Raw genomic sequence first — 24,582 nt, forward strand, 5'->3', positions numbered from 1 at the left:
TCCCACGACCTTACTGACCCGCAAGTGGTTCCATGGGACTCACTCGCCCCCACCCGCGTGACTCGACCCAGAGCTTTCTTGAGGCCCACGGATGGGGCAAAGCCTCCTTGAGGACACACGTACAGTACCAGCATCGACCAGCAATGACTAACCTGCACCTTGGCCAGCCACGTGATGATGAACACTGGATTCATTGAGGAGCCCATACCCTCTGTCTTCGAGTCACCGGCGTAAGAACATTCTGCCTTCAACTTCCCATGCATTAAATTTGACCTCACGCCAAATGGGAGCACGGGTCATGACCTGCCCGTGTATATAAAGGTTGGACGAACACCGAAGTTACAGATCGCCTAGAAACATTATACGTTAGCCTGGCTCGCTGCTCCTTGCTTTCTCACATCCTCCCCCTCCCCTGTATATATATATATATACATATATATATATGTGTGTGTGTGTGTGTGTGTATAATATTGAGTAACAGAATAATGTTACTCTCAGCCTTATTACTTTAATGAAAAATATAAAATAACTTCAATGAATAGTTTTTGTTCCCGTATGACCAGGGCCCCGACATGAGCAAATGCCGCCCCGGGGCGAGTCGAAAATTGACCCACCCCCCCTTCCACACCACCACTACCTCCACCTTCCACATCTGATAGTCACTAGCACGATTCACATGTAACATTCATCCGCAAAACAACGTTTATACACACGACTCATGATAGATAAATCATGCATTAAAAGTACATTGGGGGAATTTGTTTTACATTCTTTTCACCAAAAGTGCCGCCCCCCCCTCCAAATAAAAAACGTGTCGCCCCGATCATTGTCCCCCCCCCCCCCATGCCCCTCTGCTTGTCGGGGCCCTGCGTATGACTTAAAATATTATTTCGTGTTATGCGCTTTCTGTATCTCGCTTGTATGGCACAACCTATATGTTTACATTTAGAAAATTGTAAACACAAGGTACTAAATGTAGGGTTATCTCGTTTGTTTGAGCTATACGGACCTGTGTTCAAATAAAAATAGTCAAGATATTAGGGCTAATAAATTTGGTCAGGTAGCATGGTGATTATGGTAAGAAACTTTGTGACTCCTCTTGTAGATTTAGTATTCCATGAAATGAAGTGTTCCTACGTGTACATTTGCTTTGGCCTTTTCCCACCGAGAGAAATTGTGTTTTTTATGGTTTAGATCCACTTTCCCATGCTTTCAAATGATAGAATTTGTATTACCAGGCGATTAGCTTTTTTTTTCAACCTTACTCTGTTTCCTTGAATATAGATTAACCCTATCCTCTATTTGTACCCAGCTTATAATCAATAATATTCAGGGGAATGGTATTCATCAGATTAATGTATGATGAATCCCCTTGAGATTGGACAGTTTTGGTTAAATCAAAATGCAAGTATTGCTGTTATTTTCTGACTGGAAACTATGGTAAAATTCCAGAATCATGCATACATTGATATTTAACATGAAATGCATATTGTCCAATATACCCTAATTTATCCTAACCTAACCATTTCATAGAAAAACTAGAACTTTGAAATGCGATAATCAAAGAAGTGAAAAATGTGTTTGCATGATACTGGGGAATTTGTGATGATTTGTCTCACCCACTTGCACAGCTAATTGTATACTTTGTCCATCTGTATTATGATAACTCCAACAACTTTCCTTAGTAGCTTTTTCCAGAAATTAATATTAGAGAGTGGTAAAAAAGTCATTCCTGTAACTTTCCTGCCATGGTTCAAAGCACCACTTCTGTCATGAGGATCATACACTATTTTTCTTTTTCTTTTTTCAAATGTGTTTTTCTCCCTGTTCTAACCTAACCTACCTACCCAAACTAAAGCTAGCCTACTTGATCTACATGACCATGTACAGTTACTAAAAAGTATATTGGTAAGAAATCATATGGGACATAAGTACATTGTTCAACAGACTTGGAAACTGTTGGTATGCCTGTGTATCAATGCACCAGTGTTTCCTTTAGCTTTGTACTTTATACATGTGTTTCTTCATTATAGCAGCATTCAGTGAAGACATCTAAAATATTAAAATTATATTTAAGTTTATATATTACACAAATGTTATATTCAAAGGAACAACCTGTTAACTGCGAAGGAGCTGTGGAGTGTTTTATTATAGGGTGAATGGCTGCCCCTCTGGGAAGGCGAGGGTTGAGAGAGTGACAGGTAGGGGTTGCCATATAGAGAGGAGCCTGTAGCATTGTCTAGGCTGAAAACATGTTGTGGTGTGGCAATATCTATTGCATATGTTCTGGTATCTACCTAGTTCTATTTTGCGGGAAGGGGAGCTATGCTCATGGTGTCCTGCCTTTGTATCTCGCAGTGTCTAGTTTCCTTTTAAACTCATGAATGGTTTTTGCGCATACTATTTCATTGTCCAGTTGGTTCCAAGTGTCCACTACTCTATGTGGAAAACTGTTTTTATTCAGTTCTCTTCTGTAGCTATGTTGTTGTTGTTGTTTTTTTTTTCTTTTTCTTTCTTTCCATGTCCTCTTGTGTTTCTTTTGTCCCAGTTTAGTAAGTCCTCTCCAAACTGGGACAAGAGAAACACAAGTGTGTGTGTGTGTGTTATTTTGGTAATGATAAAATACCAATTCTTGTCAGTGCAGATATAATTACCTTCAATCTTATCACATCTTCACACATTAAATGCTAATTCTACACCATATATTTTAACGGGGGGAAAAAGGTAGGGCGCAACTCTGTCACGACTACCATGTACAGCAACATTGATTCTGTTGTTTCACTCATCTCCCATAAACAGGCAAATCCTCCAACTGATACTTTTTTGAGTGACTGTACAGTACACCTTGCACAGGGGATAACCATGACTGGACAGCCATAATACCACTTTGATGGCGGGTAGCAGGCAGAAATTTTGCAGGGATTATTTTTAAGTCATCCCTATTAATTGCAGGAAAAACATTATTAAGTAAAGTTGTTGGAATTGTTATAATATAGATGCAACAAATGTAAAAATTGCCAGGACACTTCTTCAGTGGTGGGCAGCAGGTGGTAAGGTTGTGGGAATTATTTTTTCATGATTTCTTGAAATTAAATTGCAGTAAAAGCGTTACAAAGAAAAGGTGTTGGAGTTGTCTTAATATAGGTGGTAAAAACATACAAATTGCTGTGAGAGTGAGACAAAACTAAACAAATACTGATACTGGTATAACACCAAAATTGTGTGTACCAGTAATCAACAAGTTCCATAGTATACAAATTGGACAAATAACCAAAGTATGCAAAATATTTGTTTTGCAATTTGCTTTCCAAAGATCAGTTATTATTATTTTGTTCATGAAAAAAGTATAAGCATGTCATACATTGGAAAACATAACATTTTTCAATATTAAATGCACTTATGATGGCAGGAAAATATAAAGTAGGATTTGTTTGTTTCTGTAAAAATATTCACACCAGTGGGCTACACAATATTGCCATTTTCTATTTCATTTCACAAGTGGGTTCCAAGTTTGAAGACTTACTACATTGTTAATTGGTTAGGTTAGTGTCTCAGAGTGCACATGTATGTATATGATAGTTATTCACCCATAATTCTTCCCATTACACAAATATGCTGATGATAAGTCACACAACATTGTTATATGAGTAGACTTCTTTTGGAAAAACCTTGTAGTTTTACAATATTCATTATCACTTCATTCCAGCCAATCAGATGTTTACTTCCACAAAGGCATCATTTCAAAAAGCAAGAGAGGAGCCATACAGGTGACAAGTTGTTATAATGTGATCAATGTGAAGCAGCTTTCTCATTGAAAACTTGTCTAAAAAGACATATATTGACCCACACAGGAGAGAAGCCCTTTCAGAGTGACCTGTGATGCAGCTTCCTCTGTCAAGAATAGTTTTAAAAACCATTTGATGACCCACACAAGAGAGAATCATTTCCAGTTCGCATATGCAGTGCAGCTTTATTACATAGCATAAAAGAAATCTCAAATATCATGTGATGTCCAACACAGAAGAAAAGCCTTTCCAGTGTGCCCTAAGTGATGCAGCCTTTTCATGGAAGAATCCTCTCCAAAACCATTTGATGACCCACACAGGAGAGAAATCTTTCCAATGTGAAATAGATGATGCAGCCTTTTCATGGAAGAATTCTCTCCAAAAGCATTTGATGACCCACATAGGAGAGAAGCCATTCCATTGTGGCCTATGTGATAAAGCTTTCTCAAGGAAGGATCATCTCAAAAGGCATGTGAGGACCCACACAGGAGAGAAGCCTTTCCAGTGTGACCAGTGTGATGCAGCTTTTTCTGTGAAGAATAGTCTTAAAAACCATGTGATGACCCATACAGGAGAGAAGCCTTTCCAATGTGACCTATGTAATGCAGTTTTCTCAAGAAAGAATCATCTCAAATTACATATGAGAACCCACACAGGAGAGAAACCTTTCCAGTGTGATATATGTGAAACAGCTTTCTCAGAGAAGGGCAAGCTCAAAATCCATATGATGACTCACACAGGAGAGAAGCCTTTCCAGTGTGGCCTATGTGATGCAGCGTTCTCAGAAAAGGGTACTCTCAAAGGGCATGTGAGGACCCATACAGGAGAGAAGCCTTTCAAGTGTGGCTTGTGTGATGCAGCCTTCTCACAGAAGAGTTCACTCAAAGGGCATGTGAGGACCCACACAGGAGAGAAGCCTTTCCAGTGTGGCTTGTGTGATACAGCCTTCTCACATAAGAGTTCTCTCAAATGGCATGTGATGACCCACACAGGAGTGAAACCTTTCCAATGTGATATATGTGAAACAGCTTTCTCAGAGAAGGGTAATCTTAAAAACCACATGATGACCCACACAGGAGAAAAGCCTTTCCAGTGTGACCTGTGTGATGCAACTTTCTCTGAGAAGGGCAATCTCAAAAGGCATATGATGACTCACACAGGAGAGAAACCTTTTCAGTGTGACCTGTGTGATGCAGCTTTCTCAGAGAAGGTTAAGCTGAAAAACCATATGATGACCCACACAGGAGAGAAGCCTTTCCAGTGTGACCTATGTGATGCAGCTTTCTCAAAGAAGGGTACTCTCAAAGGGCATGTGATGACCCACACAGGAGAGAAGCCTTTCAAGTGTGACCTGTGTGATGCAGCCTTCTCACAGAAGAGTTCTCTCAAAGGGCATGTGATGACCCACACAGGAGAGAAACCTTTTCATTGTGACCTATGTGATGCAGCCTTTTCACGGAATAGTTCTCTCAAAATGCATATGATGACCCACACAGGAGAGAAGCCTTTTCATTGTGACCAATGTGATGCAGCCTTTTCACGGAATAGTTCTCTCAAAATGCATATGATGACCCACACAGGAGAGAAGCCTTTCCAATGTGACCAATGTGATGTAGCCTTTTCAAGGAAGACTCATCTCAAAATGCATATGAGAACACACACAGGAGAGAAGCCTTTCCAGTGTGATATATGTGAAACAGCTTTTACAGGGAAGGGGACCCTCAAAAACCATATGATGACCCACACAGGAGAAAAGCCTTTCCAATGTGACCTATGTGATGCAGCTTTCTCAGAGAAAGGTAATCTCAAAAGGCACATGAAGACCCATACAGGAGAGAAGCCTTTTCAGTGTGAGCTGTGTGTTGCAGCTTTCTCACAAAAGTGTGATCTCAAAAGACACATGATGACCCACATATAAGGGAAACAAACCTGTTTTAACCCATTCAACTCCGATGACAAGATGTCTTGTCATTTGGTCAAATAAAACAAAAAATCATAAAACACCAAAATGTTTGATCAAACACCAGAAAAATATGACGTCAGTCCTCGCTTCGCTGCGAGCGAAGCGAGGACTGACGTCATATTTTTCTGGTGTTTGATCAAACATTTTGGTGTTTTATGATTTTTTGTTTTATTTGACCAAATGACAAGACATCTTGTCATCGGAGTTGAATGGGTTAACCTATGTGATGTATTTCTCTGAAGAATAGGAAATGTCAAAATTCATGTGATGACTTGTACATGAGATTATTTTGTCAGGAGTAACCGTAACCAGCTCTTATATCCTTGGGGACAATATCATTCTGAAGCTGTAGTCACAGAAGTTTTAAAGAACCTCAGTGTTATCAGCATTTATTGTTGAGTGAGATCTATCTCTAACACAAAAGGAGAGAAAAAAATGCCATGAGACTGGTCAGTAGGAATGTCACTAGAATCCTCAACATATTGATTGCATAAAAACCTGCACTGTTAACTGTGGGATGGAGATTTCTATGGAGACAGTGCTCTAGTGTTAAGATCTTATGTAGTAAAGAAATGTATACATGGATAGATATATATCTACATGTATATATATATATATACATATATATATGTATATATATGTATATATATATATATGTATATATATGTATATATATATATATATATAAATATATATATACTGTACATATATATATATAAACTCTATTATTCATTGTATTATTGTTCAGCAGGTGTCATTATTCTGTTTAAGCAGTATGGCTGAAATTAAATAAAATCTGTTTTTATGTTAAATTGTCAAAAATCCATGCAGTGAAATGGCCTACATTCATTGTTCCACTAGCTTGCAGGATGTAAGTCAGATTCTAGTAAACAGCGTAAGTTATGAGAAACATCATATGACATCATGCAATCCTGACACAAACACTGTTTTGCTAGAAGGTCTTGTGTGATCCAGGGATGGCCTGCACCTATAGGCCACTCAACATCACTACTCTATATCTACATGGGCTGTGCTCTTAACATGTGAAAACAATTGCCTTTTTTGTTGTCACTACTGTTGTAGGGAGTGTTGATGCCTTACTTTGTCTTAGTGATTGTTTCTATGACCCTAACTCTCCCTCAGAGAGTAGAGAGACTCCTAACCTTATAGGAATTTTTTTTTTTAAGAATTTAGAATTTGATGAAAGCTGGACCATCTGCCATAGCTGTGAGCATTATGACTGTCCCCAGACCACCATGCAAGACATCAAGGTCACCCAGGAACACATGCCTTACAAGGAATCTTGAAGTGTTACTTCATGTCACCACTCTAGAAAAACCATGGCTAAGTCATGTGACATAGACTTGGACCAAGCTTGCCTGAAGTGGTTCAAGCAGCTTGGAGGGAAATGCATGTTTGTGAGGACCATGGAGCTGGAAGGTGTAGTGGACCAATTCACCAAACACCTTAACAGTACTAATTTGAAGGCTTTCAAAGGATGGATGACTAAGTTCAAGATTTGACATGAACTCTCTAATAAAATGATATATTTAGCCTTAGATACAACCACCAAAAGTGTAGATGATTTTTTAAATAAGCTTCAGACTTATTGAGTCTGAAAATTTAATAATCAGGTGTATAACATTGACAAAAATGTTCAATTATCCGATATGTAGCTACCATATTAAGCTAGTAAATGATATTCATATGCCTACTTTTTTATACCTGCTATTTCTAATCATATGTCTTGAATTGATGAAGGATAATGTTAATTGTATAATAACAAAAATATGTGTATGTATATATATATATATATATCATATATACAATACATGTGTATATATATATATATATATATGTGTGTGTGTATTGTATGTGTACCATATCTGGGGTATTAGCTGCATATTATCCATATGATTTGCACAGTAGTATGCAGCTGAAATTTTAGGGACTATACTCATATGCAGTGCTCCTATGGACCAGAGACACATATAATTTTGTCATTGTTAGATGAAATCTACTCAAAGAGAAATAATGCTACTTTGTTGTACTGCAACTGTCCCTCCATTATGTTACCTCCCACCCCGTAAGGGAGGGGTGATTGAGTTTGGGAGGGTGTCAGGAGAGTTTGAGGGAGGGATGGGTTGATTCTACTAGTAAGAAAGGAAATGGTAAGCATGTGGTGGAGTGGTAGGAGGTTTCTTCAAGGTTAATGTGGATGAAGGTGAAAATGGGTTGGGAGATATGGTTGTTTGTAAGCACATACGGGCTTGGTAGTGAGAAAAGTGGGAAAGGGAGGCTTTTTGGGTAAATTTGAATGATTAATTAGAAAGGTTTGTGAGAAATGTCGGTGTAGTGGTTTTGGAAGATCTCAATGCTAAGGTAGGGGATGAATCAACAGTGGTTGAGAAGTGTGGAGAGCAAGTTAAAAATCATAGTGGAGTTAATGGTGGAGATGTGTTTAGAAAGAGAACTGATAGCTAACACAGTGTTTAGGAAAAGTGTCAAGCACAAGAACGCATGGGACAGGGTGGTTGATAAGGCATTAATGGACTATATAGTGGTATCTAGGGGACAGAGTGGAGAAATATCAGATCATTTTTTGGTGGAAGGTAATTTGAGAGTGGAGGAAAGATGGAGAAAAAGGAAAAGGACAGAAGGTAGAAAAGTGCTTGGAGTAAACTACTTAAATGGAAAGGAAAATGAGCAGGAGTACAAGAAGAAGCTGAGAGAGGAGTGGGAGGTGGTGAAAGGTAGAGTAGAGGTAGGAGTGGAGGAGAAATGGGTGTATTTCAAGGAGGGAGTCACAAGGTGTGCAAAGATGGTATATGGAACAAGGAGGATGGGAGGGAATAGAAGGAAGGGTAGTGAGTGGTGGGATGATGAAGTGAAGAAGCCAGTAATAGAAAAGAAGAGAGCATTCAGGGACTGGTTGCCAAGTAGGATGAGAGAAACATGTGTAAGAGGCTGGTAGAAAAGAAGGTAGAAAGTGGGGTAGTAGATAGTAGTTACATTTTATGGATTAGGTGTTTATGAAACATGTTTATAAAAAAAATAATAATATAGTGAGTGAGTTGCCTGAGTCCGCTTTCTGCCTTGTGTAGGTAATAAAATTCATATTTGTAAATTCAGTTGGGGCTCAAGTGTATTGCTGACATGGCATTCCTTTGTAACCTAAGTGAGACATACAGAGACTTGAGATCATTTTAAGTAAACAGTATTACCACATGGATTTGTAACAATGAATCTGACTGAAGAGAGGGTGGAGGAGAAAATTCAATTGGTTCATGATTGTAAGATCACGCCTTAAGGGAAGGATCTTCAATATAAATTTAAAGATCATTGGACTAAAGAAATCACGACGTCACTGCAAAGCTCATGTAGGATCTTGCATATGTGCTCTTAGAGGATTTTTTTTAGTGCATTGTATAAGAATTAACTAAAGAAAAATACAGAAGAAATAAGAAAATAGAAATTTGATTTTCTTAGAAAAATATAGTGAAATGAGATATAGAAGCTTGCCAATGAAAAGAACCAACACTAAGAGGAACAGACAGCCTAGAACTTGACAGAATTGAATGATTGGAGCCAGCAGGGCCCGCCAACTAAAATATGTGAGTTTCTATTATTATTATTATAGGTTTATTCAACAATATTAAATACAATTAGACATACATATATACATTTTTTTTTTTTTACAAAATTGGTAGTTGAAAAGGGAGAGCGAGAAGCAAAGCTTATGGGGAGTTGCTCTCCCTTAAGGAAAAAAATTATTTTTATTTATTTATTTTTGTTACATGTTAGTATGGTACATACACATCTACACACATATATACACACATACATGCATACACATATATACACACACACAATGACATGCGTCACGACGTCCGCTAACTCCGACCTCACGTAGAAATCGGGGGCACGAGCGAGCATCGCAACTTGTGGGGGTCAGGTGAGAGGTGAGAGGTCAGGTCGATTGTTGACGGGACGATAATTGCTTAATGCGCAGATCTGGGTCACCGTGACCTGCTGGAATAGAAAAAAAAAAGAGCGGCAGACTTGGGCAGTGCATGACAGTTTCTCCATGAATACAACCATAAAATGGACCTGAAGTGTTCAATATACTAATACTTATAGATTAAAGACTTTTTTAAGTATCGTTTGAATGATGATAAACATTTTGTCTTAGGTAAATCCTTTTCCAGTTTATTCCATGTGTTAACACCTATAATAGATAAGCATTGGCTTTTTTTTGGTTGTTCTGTATTGAGTTTTAAAGAAGTCGTTTGTTTGCCTAGTCACATAGCGAGTTTCGTAAGTTGAGTAAAATTTCAATATGTTTTGATTCATGTGTTTATTGTAGATTTGGTGCATAACAATGGCAGTTTTGTACTTTATTAAGTCATTGAATTTGAGTAGATTTAGTTTTTTAAATAAATTACTTGTATGTTCCAAACGACCTACATTGCAGATTATACGCAGTGCCCTTTTTTGAGAGGTAATTATGCGTTGAAGATTAGTTTGATAAGTATTACCCCAAATTTCTGAACAATAGTTTAAGTATGGTAGTAGTAGACTACAATAAATGGTACGTAGGGTATTTTCATTGAGGATATTTCTCATTTTATGCATGTGAGTTTCTAGATCCATAAGGGAGGACCACAAGGGCAATAAGAGTCGACAGGACTAACAGTGGGAAGAGAGGAAACAGTGATAACAAGGGGGGGAAAGTGGCAAAATATAAGAGGTACAAAAAAAAAAAAGATAATCAAAACAAAAGATAACAAAGGCAAAAAGGAGAACAGAGGTAAATTGGGGAGGAGTACAACCACTCCTCGTTTAGCGACGACAATTGGGACCAGCGCGCCGTCGTTAACCGAATTGGTCGTTAAGCGAAGTGTATACGTATACGTACATGTACTGTATATACAATGTCCAGCAATACATGTATCTTTATTTTCGTGTATTTTCCCTCTTTTATACAGTACATTAAGGGCAAAAACTACTTTTTCGGTCGAAAATATTAATTTTTTTGAAAATATTTGTGTGGCTCGACGAAATACTAGTACGTTAGGTGCGTAACGCTGCCAGACGTTAGAGCGTCGTGGTGGGTTTTAAAAATTAAATGCCTACTAGACTCTGCTCTGGGTATTTAAACTCTGATGCCATATATCTTCAATATCTAATGTTATGCCTCTTTTTTGTCTTATTTTTGTATATTTTTTTTTGTTTAGTGTGGGACGATAGTTTTCACGCTGCCGGCTGTATGTTTACCCCTTTCTCCGAGTCAGCGCACGTGTGTGTGAGAGAAAAAAAAAAGAGAGAGAGAGAGAAGTATTCATCGACATGTGAAGGCAATATACCATGACCTGTCAACTGCAGCCCTGCTACAAAGATGCATGAAAGGCCACATTCAAAACAGAAATGAAGGCCTGCACTCTAAGCTGTGGCTGCATCAAAGTAAAGCAAAGTTTGCAGGTCTGAACAGGGTGATATTTATGTCTCAGCTCACCATACTCAACCACAACCTGGGATATGAATCTACTCGCTTCACTACCCATATAGGCTTCCCTTCTACTGCTGAGACAAGAAGAACAAAGGAAAAGATGGACATGAGCAGAAAATCTCCACGCCAGCCACGGAAGAAGAGGACCATAAGAACGATAGAGTCTGCATCTGCAGATTACCAGCCAGGCGGCTTTGACCTTTGACGTCTAGGCCTAACCTGGCGACAAGGAGTTGGGTGGCGCCCAATGATGCCCTTCCCTCTGAGGGAATAGTATTTTTTTCCTTCATAATTGCATATACTTTCATGAAATGTAATTATGAGAGAAAAAAAAGGGGACCAGGTGCCTATATAAACATCGAGGAAAATCCAGTGTGAGCACACCTTCCCAATATAAGTGACCTGAGGTGACCTAAATGAGCTTCCTTGAAAGTATAACCTCTTGAACATCATCAGTGTTAGGCAAGGACACATGACACATTGTTGTATTAGAAAAAAAAAACATTATTGTACTGTACATTGTCACCTGAACATAAAAGTGCGGTTTTCTCAAAACTTAATTTTTAAAGTTTAAAATTCTATATCTAAAGTTCTATTGCTCCGATTTTATTTTTATTTGTAGCATAACACTTAGAAAACAGTCTTCTTTAAAACTGCATATTATAATTCCTTTTAATTAAAAGCTCATAGAAAATACGATTTTTTTTAGGTACTTTTTTCGAGAACAGAAATTGCTCAGATTGCTTTTTTTTCTGTGAACTTATTATTGATGATATGCAAGTGGCGATATACAGTATTGCTCTTTTGGGTGTCTTATAACTCTCAAACCAAGATGACTCTTCTTCTTTGAATAGTTTTTTGTGAATACGATTTTTTTTGTCTATATTTAAAAAAAGTACGACTTTTTAAAAGTAATATATAAATTTCTATGAAAAAAAATGAAAATAATACCACAGGTACAACACGAGGTAATCTTTAAGCTGTAAAAAAATCAATGCTCTAGATGGAAAAATACAGCCACAGAAAATAAAACTGTCAGCGAGTCACCGAAAAAGTAGTTTTTGCCCTTAAAGCTTTATTTACTGTTTATTTACGGTGGTTAGGATCCTGAAATTACCGTATATGACCAAATCCGCGTATGCTGACATTCCATATTGAATACCGGGGTATTTTTTTAGTTTCGACCATGGGCGCAATATAGCAATAGAAAATTAATTATTAATTTTGTAAATTAAAATGTATCAACGTAATATGTAATGTTGTGGGCGGAAATGAAAGTAAAAAATACCTTGCTACAAGAAAATATGCTAATGAACGAAGTCGGTAGCATAGGCTCGGGACGCCATCTTGTCTGCCAACGTCTCTCACGACGAGGACAACGAGGACGAGCCGGATGACATTTAATTTGCAGGTAATGATTTATTAAACACAGGTTAGTTTAGGTTAGACGAATTTATCCTCTCATTTCTTCGACATCGGCATCTATCATAACAAACATGGTATACCATTCGTCCGACATGACTTCGTTACTTACGAAATCTGTTTTAGCATTTTTTTTTATTTCCGCTCACAAAATTGCATATTACGTTGATACATTATAATTTACAAAATTAATAATTAATTTTCTATTGCTATATTGCGCCCATGGTCGAAACTAAAAATTTACCACTACCGATATATACTGTACCCCAGGTAGTTTTTGCAGCTTGCAGGATGGTAATGTAGACCTAAGCTTCAGAACACTTTACCTCACAGGTAATATCCACTGTACAAGTTCATTTATAACATACAAATTTGCCTCAGCCAACTTAATTATCGTACACGACGTCGTAACTTCGGGAGATTTACGTTAAACGAATATTGGTCTGTCATAAAGCCCGTCGTTACTCCGAGTTGTCGTTAACCGAGTAGGTCGTTAAACGAGGAGTGTGTGTATGACAAAATTTTGAAAGTAATAAAAAATGTTTTGGAAGGAAAGAGAAATGAGTTAGGGAGAGAAGAAATGGTAAAAATTTTAGGTGGGTACATGTTAACAGAAAAGGAGGCAGCAAGGGGAAGAGTATTTTAGAGAGCTGTTGAATGTGAAGGATAGGGAGGGATTAATGGTAACAGTGGGAGGCATTAAAAGAATTGTGGTGATAGGAGAGGAGAAATAAGAAAATATGAGAGGTAAGGCACCTGGGTTAGATGGGTGTCACTTGAAGTGTCTAAAGGGAGGTACAATAATAGTGGACTGGCTAATGAGGTTGTTTAATGTATGTTTATCTGAGGGTAGAGTGCCAAAGAACTGGAGTGCCCTTATAGTTCTGCTTTACAAGGGTAAAGGGGATAAATGTGGATGTAGTAATTTCAGAGGGAAAAGTTTGATGAGTGTAGTTGGGAAGGTATATGGGAGGGTTTTAACTGAGAGGTTTAGGAGAGGAACAGAGCAAATAATTAGTGTTGAACAGTGTGGGTGAAAGGGTTTGTGTGGATCAGAATTTTGTGGGAAGGTAGATGTGTGAGAAAGTAGCAAAAGGTAGGGATGTTATCATTGGGTCTTTCTGGATTTGGAAAAAGGCATATGACAGGGTAGGTAGAAAAGTACTGTGGGAGGTTTTGCAGATATCTGGGATTGGGGGAAAGCTGTGAGCAATCAAGAGCTTTTATGGTATTTGAGCCTGTGTTAGAATTGGAAATGAAGAGAATGAGTGGTTTGAGATTCTGAGACAGGGATGTGTCATGTCGCCATGGCTCTTCAGTGTGTACATGGATGGGGTGGTGCAGGAGATAAAGGCAAGGGTAATAGGTAGGGAACTGGAGATGGATAAAGAAAATGGAGAAAAGTGAGAAGTGAGCCAGCTGTTGTTTACTGACAACACTGAGCTTGTGGCAGGCTCAGAGGAGGGATTAAGGAGGTTAGTGATGGAGTTTGGGAAGGTATGCAATAGGAGAAAGTTGACGGTAAATGTGGGTAAGAGTAAGGTGATGAGATGTACAAAGGGAGAGGAAGGCAGTGAGTTGGAACTAAGTCTTAAAGGAGACAGGCTGGAGGAAGTGTGTAATTTTAGGTATTTGTGGTCACATGTGACAGGAGAGGGAGGAGTGGAGATTGAAGTTGTAGACAGAGAGAAACAAGTAAATGTCTTGGGGGGGTTAAAAAGTATCATGAGAAATAGGCATTTGGGAATGGTTGCAAAGAAGAGGCTATATGAAGGGGTGATTGTGCTGACAGCATTGTATGGGGCAGAGACTTGGAATTTAAGAGGCTGAGAGGAAAAGTTTAAATGTGTTTGAGAAGAAATATCTAGGAAGTATGGTAGGGGTTGCAAGGTTGGATAGAATGAGAAAAGAGGAGAGCTGGAGTGGAGAAGATTGCAGATAGAGCTGATGAAAGAGTATTGGAATGGCATGGACACATGGAAAGACTGAGTGAAGAAAGATTAGTAGGAGAGGTGTGGAAGGCAAAGGTGGATGGAGTGAATTTGATGGAACGACCAAGGAAGAGATAGATGGATGGGGTAAAGAGGGCTTTGAGTAAGAGGTGAATGTTGAACAAGGAAAAGAGAAGGCAGGATATAGGGGTGAGAGTAGAATGGTTTTGTATTGATACTATGATGCAAGGAAGGGAGGGGATGGGGGTATGAAGTAGTTTTGTATGAATGATATTTTGACACAGCCTGAAGGTATTTTCTCCCCATCTTCTCTTTTTTTTCTGCATGAGGTGACAGAAAGGAGGGGTACCCAATTGAGTGAAGCAGCCTTCCTGTGGATGTGTTGTGTTCTGTTGCATTGGTTCTGACCCAGGGCAGTGGTCAGGAAACAGGGATGACCCATCATCCATGAGGATCTAAGACGAAAGGGACAAAAGGGTGGTGGATGGGAGTGGAATGGGTCTGAGTGGGTACTTATCTTTTCACTTGGCTAACTCCCTTTTAATGGAGAAAAACCCCTTGGTATATTGATATAAGCATGTGTGTGTGTGTATATATATATATACATATATATATATGTGTGTGTGTGCATGTGTGTATTTACCTAGTTGTATCATACGGGAAGGGAGCTATGCTCGTGGTGACCCGTCATTGTATCTTTCAGCATCAAGATTATTCTTAAAATCGTGAATAGTATTTGCACACACTGTTTTTTTCATCTAAGTTATTCCATAGATCTAGCATTCTATGTGGGAAGCTATTCTTTTTCCTATCTCTTCTATAGTTGTCCTTTTTGAGTTTCTTTTCATGACCTCTGTTTTTTTCCATTGTCATTTTTTTTAGTAAATCTTTTTTGTCAAGGATTTCCATTCCTTTCATGATTCTATATATAGCCTAGTCAGTAGATCACCTCTTTTTCTTCTTTGCTCTAGTGTTGGTAGTTCTAGTTTCAATAATCTTTGTATGTTAATTTGGAAAGAGCTGGTGCCAATTTTGTTGTTGCTCTCTGTATTTTTTCTAGTTTCCTTATATTCTTTTCAGTACTGGGTGTCCATAGTGTCACTGCATATTCCAGTTTTGGTCTAATCAATGTGACTAATTTTTTTTTTTTTTTTTTTTTTTATCATTTCTTCATCCAAGTATTCAAATGCCATTTTCATTGACCTTAGTAGGTTGTATGTTTCACCTACTATTTTGTTTATATGTATGTCCAGTGTCATGTCATTGCTGATTATTACTCCAAGGTCCCTTTCCAAGTGCACTTTTTTTATTTCATTTTCACCAATTTTGTAATTTTTTTTAAGTTCTGTTTTTGCTTTTACCAAACTCCATTATGTTACACTTCTTGATATTAAAGTTCACCTCCCACTTTTGAGTCCATTTCCATATTGTGTCCAGGTCTGATTGTAATAAGTCACAGTCCTCATATGTTTATACTTTGATATTTTTGCATCATCTGCGAAGAAATTCATATAACATTCAACTCTTTTGTCCATGTCGTTTATGTATATGGCAAACACAATTGGAGCCAGTACTGACCCTTGTGGAACACCACTTATCATTTCTTCCCATTTCAAGTATTTGTCTCTAATTACTACCCTCATTTTTCTCCCAGTCAGGAAGTCTTCCATCCATTTTGATAAATTGCCTGCAATGCCACCAATTGATTCTAATTTTCCTGTTAATTTTTTGTGTGGTACTTTGTCAAATGCCTTTTGTAGATCTACATAATGTGTGTGTGTGTGTGTGTGTGTGTGTGTGTGTGATGGGCATCCGCAGGGGAGGGACAAGGGGACATTTGCTCCCCCTCCCCCAAATTTATGAAAAAAAAGCAAGGAAAATACAGTGATTGGTGAAAGTCAAAATGTAACTCATGTAGATCATGTAAATGTATGCCTATGTGGATAATTTGAAGTATCTTGATATAACCTCATATCATTAACCATATATTTATAACATCTTTGATTTTACCTCTGACTGCAAAAATTCTTGCAGACTCCACTGATATATATATATATTATATATATATATATATGATAAGTTTATTTGTCAATAAATCAAATACGGCAAATACAGATAAAGAGAAAGCACATAGTTTGAAATTACACTTACATTTACAATTGCCGAGGATAACGCACACCAAAAAACAAAAGTGAGTTTTTTTCCATTGTGATCCTAATTAAAATGTTATTCTACATTAAGTTACACAGACAAAATATGGGTTAAGGGGACCAGACAGTAATGAGCAATACCAATCAGTACACATATTATACATAAACATTATTATTGATTTGCTAATACTATAAAACGTTCGTATCACATAGGATTAAGACCAAATTTTGAGCACCAACATATCAGAGGAACAAAGCATATATTATGTATATATATATATATTTATATATATATATATATATATATATATATGCATGTATGTATATATTTAATCTGAGGCGTCCGGAGGTAAAGGGGCGACATCGCCAATACCTGATTTTGAGTAAAACGCGTTCAAAGTTGAACTATCGATACTGAACATTGTTCTTGACTTATTACATCCATGTTTATATGTATTTTACTTGTCTTGCCTAGCCATATAAAAAAACAAAAACAAAAACAAAACAATAATGTTGTGTTGGAAAAGAAAATCATAACACCAAAATTTGCATACCCCAGTATGCAAAACAGTTATGAAAATAGGAAAACCCAATTTTTTTTTACATTTTTAAAAACTTCTTTGTTCACCATAAATACACTATGAATCATTTCATTGTAAACCTAAAAACATTTTTTTATGAGTTTTTATAGATTGGCAATTTTAACATACCACATATTTACAGTATTTTTCCCTCGGTTCCCAATGCAAATGGTTCATAGATCATTGTCAGATAATAACTACAAACACATCCTCATTTGTGCAGAGTAAGGGCCAGTGGAAGCATTGGGAAGGGGAGTTAATCATAATCGATGATGTCATCATCAGGGTTGTCCTCTTGCTCCCTGGTGGTGGTGACGTCATCTTCCAACAAGAACTCTTGTCCCCGATGAAGGTCATCGTAGAAATCCTTAAATGATGGGTGAACATAGTGACTTAGATCCATCACATCTTTTAACTTCTCTTTAGTCAGCTTGATTGGCTTCTTATACAGTTGCTGAAGAGGTACACCAGGTAGGAAAAAGAAGTTTTGAGCATCGTACTCGCTCTGCTTCCCCTTTTGCAGCTTCACAAAGGTGGGCTCACAAGTCCCATAACCATTCTTGATTTTGAACCCTGCCTTTTTGTCAGAGTTGACCACAAACATTTTGGCATCTTTGAAGCCAGACCCTTACACCCTGGCTTTAGTTACATGCGCCTGTTGTGCACCAAAGTCAAAAAAGTTTTCTTGTGTCATCTTGACACAAGATATTGCTAGGCCAGTATGTGGAAATCATAGAAAATGGATCTCTCGATAATTTTCTAGGGCTAACCCCAAATTGTTGATTTGGCGATGTCGACCCTTTACCACCGGAGGCCTCATATGAATCACTTAAAAAAAACATTTAATTTGTAGTTTTTGTCAACGTATGAGTAAATATATAAATTCGAGTTACCATACCATGAGATCTACTACACTATAGTGTGAGATGTACCTCCCATTACTACTGCAGCGTGAGACCTACCACTGCGTTATCCATCCCTCATGGATATCACACATTTCCATACATTTATTTTAACGATAAACACATAATTTGTACATATCCTAGGAATGCCTTAGATAATATAATTGCATTTCTAATTACATTCATATTAAAGGAAGAAAGGTGGAAATAAGCATGTTATCATACATTACCATACATTTATTCTAGCGATACACACTTCGTACATCGTAGGTTAGGTTAGGTTGTGCTCTCTTAAAAAGCCTATTGCTGCATCTGTCAGAATGACTCTTCTGTAAAACTCCTTCAGCAACATTTTGAGTACCCTCAATCAATGGTAACTATTTTAGCAGAGGAGGAATCTGATTTAGGAGCTCCATTTGCTTCCTTTTATATAGTCAGGTCACGTGGACAGGTCACATATTTTATGGATTTTGGCAAATCACATGTTTAATGGACAGGTGCGGGGAGTGTCCTGGAGGAACATGGGTCATGCGGCAAACCTCAGGCTGCACCTGGGTAGGTGACATATGGTGGTAGATGTCATGCTATAGTAACACTCCCTGGTCTTCCTGTTGGCTTTATGGCACAAGCTCAATTTTTATATTTAAAATTTTGTAAACACATGGTAATGTACATTGTACGGTTGTACAAACCAGTGTCCAAATAACAATGGACAGAGCTTGGTCAGGTAGGATGATAATTATGGTAAGAAACTTCGGAACTCTCACTGTATGTGTTGAATTCCATCTCACGTAAATACAGGTATAGTATTTCTACGTTCATAACTACTTTGGTGTTTTCTCTGAAGAGTCTTGTTGTTTATAAATGTTTAGGTCCACTTTCTCAACCCTGGAGTCACGATGCTCTCAAATTATATAAATTTAGTACCAAACTAAGAATAGACTTTTTTTTTTTTTTTTTTTAACCAAACTTCCACAGTTTCCTTGTCTTGAATGTGAATGAACCATATCCTTTATTTGTATCCAGCTTCCAACCAGTAACATTCAAGGATATGGTATTTAATTGGTCAATGTGAAATCCTTTGAGATTGGACAATTGTGGTCAGTCAAAATGAGTATATTGCTGCCATTTTTACTTAAAACTATTCATAATCAACAAATTCTGATAGAATTTATGCAAACAGATATATAACATGAATTCTAAATTGTTCAATAACTACTAATCAATCCTATCCTAACCTAACTTAATGTAACCTTTCCAGAGGAAATATATACTGTATGTATATATATATGTGTATATATATATGTGTATATATATATATATATATATATATATATATATATATATATTTGTGTATATATATATATATATATATATATATATATATATATATATACATACATACATGCATACATGTAGATCTTTGAATTACAAAAATAAAAAATGCTAGCAGTGAAAAATGTGTGTGTAATACTGGAATGATATCCAAGATCTGTAGAATAAAAACTGGAAAAAAATTATAAAAGTATGCAATAACTTTGTTATATATTTTGCTTTTGTTTTTAATGCCAGTACATAATTCATGGGAAAACACAATATTCTTCAAATCAAATGCAATTATGATGGCATAAAATGCAAAGTAGGGTTTGCTTGTTCCCATAGAAATATGCTAGCAAGAGCTTACAGTCTTTAATGAAATACATATTGGTCGAGTACCTGATCAAAAAGGAATTCATCAATTATCAGGCCATGAAAGCTGCATACAGATATGATAAAAAAAAAATACTCAACATATGACAAAATAATCTAATTTCAAATGTTGAAATCCACATATTATTTTCATGTTCACGTATGAAAATATATACAATCTTAAGTTAAGAGTTATATGAGGTAAACTGTTGAAATTTTGATTTATGGAAATATGATATATCAATCCAATGCACCAAAATTCAACTAATATTAATTCAGTATTCTTTGAAGTGACTAATAAATGTGGATATTTAATTGGAATTGATCATTGTACATTTTTAATGAAGACTATTCTCCAATATGTATGCTACTATTAAAGCAGTAATTCTTTGAAGTTGCAAATAAATGTGTGTATGTAACTGGAATCAATCGACTGGATTGTACATTATTAACAATGGCTGTTTATTCCCAATAAATCATAGAGGTACAGATTAAAAAGTAGGAAGTCAAGAGAAGGATAAGGGTGAGGATTAACTTATGTAATTAACATGTATCAATAGCAAGCACAGTTGATGGGTTTAATTTTCTGAATTGCAATTTAATCTATGTTGATAATAGTCTGTATTTTAATTATAATATTGATTACAGTGAGGCCATTCTGTGTGTTATTTAAGTTCAATTAAATTATGTAAAACCAATTGTTTAAAGCGTATTTGGCAGGGCCAGTGCTACCATGTAGGCAAATTAGGCAGCAGCCTAAGGCACTGATTTCAGGTGGCACATTTCTTCATAGTAACAACAGTTTTAAAAAGCAAAACAAAAATATTTTTATTTATTAATTTATTTCAAAAGTAGCAAATAATCAGAAAATTCAGCCTAACAGAAACACCAGGTTGGCTGGGATCATAAAAATGAGTGAATGAAAATGATGCATAAATGAATTTTAAGGACTTAATTTTTTTGGTATATTTTTATAGGTCATGAATTTTCCTGTGGAATCACATGTACAAAACCTTCTGTTTGCCATGGAGACCAAATTAAGAGGGTAATCATTTATTTTAATGATATTTTAATGTATGGCAGAAAAATCTTGCTTCTAGAGATCACATAGGATATTGAAAATAAATATTTTAAAAATACATGTATTGAGAGTGCAATACATGATGAATGAATCTTTTATAAAAAAAAAATATATATATATATATAAGGCATTAATCATTATTGATATACTGCCAAATTTCAAACATGAAGTCCCCTAAGTTCTACCTTATTTACTTCTTTCTAAATAAGATTTAGATTATTTCCTGGGTAATGCCCAGTCAATAAGTATGAGCATATAAATCAGGTACCAGATCTTGTGAAATACTTATTGATTGGGTACACAATCTTAGCACTTTGACTATGCTAACCAATACCATATTCTGCTCCATTTCACAAGTGGATTCTGAGTTTGAAGGCTTACTATATATACCAAGAGCTTTTTTGCCCTTACAAGAGAAGTGGCTAAGTCAAAGGCACCTACTCATGCCCAATCCACTCCTCTCCGCCCTTTTCTCTTCATATTAGCTCTTCATGGATGATGGGTCATCCCTGTACCCTGAACACTGTCCTCGGTCAGAAGCAATGTAGCAAGACACTACATTGTTAATTGGTTAGGTTAGTGTCAGGTGCACATGCATGTATATGATAGTGATTCACCCATAATTCTTCCCATTATGCTAATATGCTGATGGTAAGTCACATGATTTTATTACATGGGGATGTTTGTTTTGGAAGACCCTTTAGCATTTGAATTCATTGTTACTCCATTCCAGTTAATCAGGTTTGCTTTCGCACAGGCATGATTTCATAAAGCATGTGAAGAACCACACAGGTGAGAAGCCTTTATAATGTGATGAATGTGATGCAGCTTTCTCAGCAAAGTGCAGTCTCAGAAGATATATAATGAGCCACACAAGAGAGAAACCTTTACAGAGTGATATGTGATTCAGCTTTGTAAAGATTAGCCTTAAAAATTATGTGTAGCCCATGCAGGAGAGAAGCCTTTCCAATTTGACATATGCAATATAGGTTTCTCACAGTTTAAAAGAAATCTCAAACATCATATTATAACCCACACAGGAGAAAAGCTTTTCCAGTGTGGCCTGTGTGATGCAATTTTCGCAGACGAGTAATCTGAAAAGGCATGTGATGACCCATATGGGAGATAATCTTTTTCAGTTTACCCTATATGATTTAGCTCTCACCAAAGAATAGTCTCAGTAGCCATATGATGACCCACACAGGAGAGAAACCGTTCCAATGTGGCCAATATGATGCAGCTTTCTCAGAGAAGGGTGGTCTCAAACAGCATATGACCCACAGAGGAAAGAAGCCATTTCTGTGTGGTGTATGTGAAGCAGCTTTCTCAATTAAGGAGCATCTCAAAATACATGTGAGGACCCACACAGGAGAGAAGCCTTTCCAGTGTGACCAATGTGATGCAGCCTTCTCAAGGAAAAATTGTTTAATTAAAAAGGCATGTGAGGACCCATACAGGAGAGAAGCCTTTCCAGTGTGACCAATGTGATGCATCTTTTTCTGTGAAGGATACTCTTAAAAGCCATATGATGACCCACACAGGAGAGAAGCCTTTCCAGTGTGACTTATGTGATACAACCTTCTCAAGGAGGGGTCATCTCAAAATACATATGAGAATACACACAGGAGAGAAGCCTTTCCAGTGTGATATATGTGAAACAGCTTTTTCAGGGAAAGGCAAGCTCAAAAAACATATGACCCACACAGGAGAAAAACCTTTCCAGTGTGACTTATGTGATGCAGCTTTCTCAAGAAAAAAATCACCTTGAAATGCATATAGAGAACCCACACAGGAGAGAAGCCATTCAATTGTGGCCTATGTGATGCAGCTTTCTCAAAAAAGGGTACTCTCAAAAACCACGTGATGACCCACACAGGAGAAAAGCCTTGCCAGTGTGACCTGTGTGATGCAACTTTCTCTGAGAAAGACAATCTCAAAAGACATATGATGACTCACACAGGAGAGAAATCTTTCCAGTGTGATATATGTGAAACAGCTTTCTCAGAGAAGGTTAAGCTGAAAAACCATACGATAACCCACACAGGAGAGAAGCCTTTCCAGTGTGACCTATGTGATGCAACTTTCTCAAAGAAGGACACTCTGAATGGGCATGTGATGACCCACACAGGAGAGAAACCTTTCAAATGTGACCTGTGTGATGCTGCCTCTTCACAGAAGAGTTCTCTCAAAGGACATGTGATGACCCACACAGGAGAGAAGCCTTTTCATTATGACCTATGTGATGCAGCCTTTTCGCGGAATAGTTCTCTCAAAATGCATATGATGACCCACACAGGAGAGAAGCCTTTTCATTGTGACCAATGTAATGCAGCCTTTTCACAGAATAGTTCTCTCAAAATGCATTTGATGACCCACACAGGAGAGAAGCCTTTCCAATATGACCAATGTGATGTAGCCTTTTCAAGGAAGACTCATCTCAAAATGCATATGAGAACACACACAGGAGAGAAGCCTTTCCAGTGTGATATATGTGAAACAGCTTTTACAGGGAAGGGGACCCTCAAAAACCATATGGTGACCCACACAGGAGAGAAGCCTTTCCAATGTGAGCTATGTGTTGCAGCTTTCTCACAAAAGTATGATCTCAAAAAAACACACAATGACCCACATATAAGTGAACCCTTCCCATTGTGACCTAAGAGATGTCTTTCTCTCAAAAAAGAATATATCCAAATTGATATGGTGGCTCATACATTAGAGCATTTTGTATTTTGTCAGGAGTAACCAGCTCTTTAGGTATCCTTGGGGACAATATCTGAAGTTGTAGCCATGGAAGTGGTAAAGAAGCTCAATGTTATCAGGATTTATTGTTGAGTAAGATCCGTCTCTAATCAGAAAAGGAAAGAAAAAACGCGAGACTGGTCAGTAGGAATGTCACTATAACCCTCAATATATTGATCGCATAGAAACCTAGGGCACTGTTAACTGTGGGATGGAGATTTCTATGGAAATGGTGCTCCTGTGTTAAGATCTTATGTAGTAGAGATATACGTAGAGAGATATATAAAAGCACACACACACACACGATAGAGCACTGGACTGCCAAGTACGGTGGTGCTCGCAGTACCTGGTTCGAATCCTGCCCAGGGCCGAAATTATTTCGGTATCGCTGCGCTTCGGGTCGTTACTCTGACTCTCGTGGGCGGGGAGTTAGGGGTGTGTGTGTGTGTGTGTAAGGTCATAGCATTACCCATAGATCGGTCATACGTTCTCTGAGCCCTCTTCCCGGAGGGAAATAGCTGTCGATCACGAGTCCAACACGTGATCCAAAGACCAAGACCAAGGTGAATACACACACACACACACACACACACACACACATATATATATATATATATATATATATATATATATATATAGATATACATATATATATACATATATATATACATATACATATATATATATATATATATATATATATAAGCTCTATTACTCATTGTATTATTTCTCAGCATGTGTTATTATTCTACTACAGCAATGTGGCTGAAAATATAATTTGTTTTTATATTAAATTAATTGCCAAA

General features: G+C 37.2%; 1 protein-coding gene across 1 annotated transcript; it reads left to right on the forward strand.

The window, feature by feature from the left end:
* Positions 1 to 905: 905 nt before the first annotated feature.
* Positions 906 to 23,689, forward strand: LOC143030189 (uncharacterized). The gene is made up of 9 exons (XM_076193352.1): positions 906 to 1,077; positions 3,707 to 5,692; positions 17,951 to 18,081; positions 18,762 to 18,819; positions 20,931 to 20,998; positions 22,193 to 22,387; positions 22,542 to 22,745; positions 22,901 to 23,230; positions 23,378 to 23,689. The coding sequence occupies exons 2-9, from the start codon at positions 4,009 to 4,011 to the stop codon at positions 23,687 to 23,689; spliced, it is 2,982 nt and encodes a 993-aa protein (XP_076049467.1). The 5' UTR covers positions 906 to 1,077; positions 3,707 to 4,008.
* The last annotated feature ends 893 nt before the right edge of the window (positions 23,690 to 24,582 follow it).

Source organism: Oratosquilla oratoria, chromosome 12 (genome assembly GCF_046742065.1).
Source record: "Oratosquilla oratoria isolate Oo_2021 chromosome 12, ASM4674206v1, whole genome shotgun sequence".
NCBI lineage: Eukaryota > Metazoa > Arthropoda > Malacostraca > Stomatopoda > Squillidae > Oratosquilla > Oratosquilla oratoria.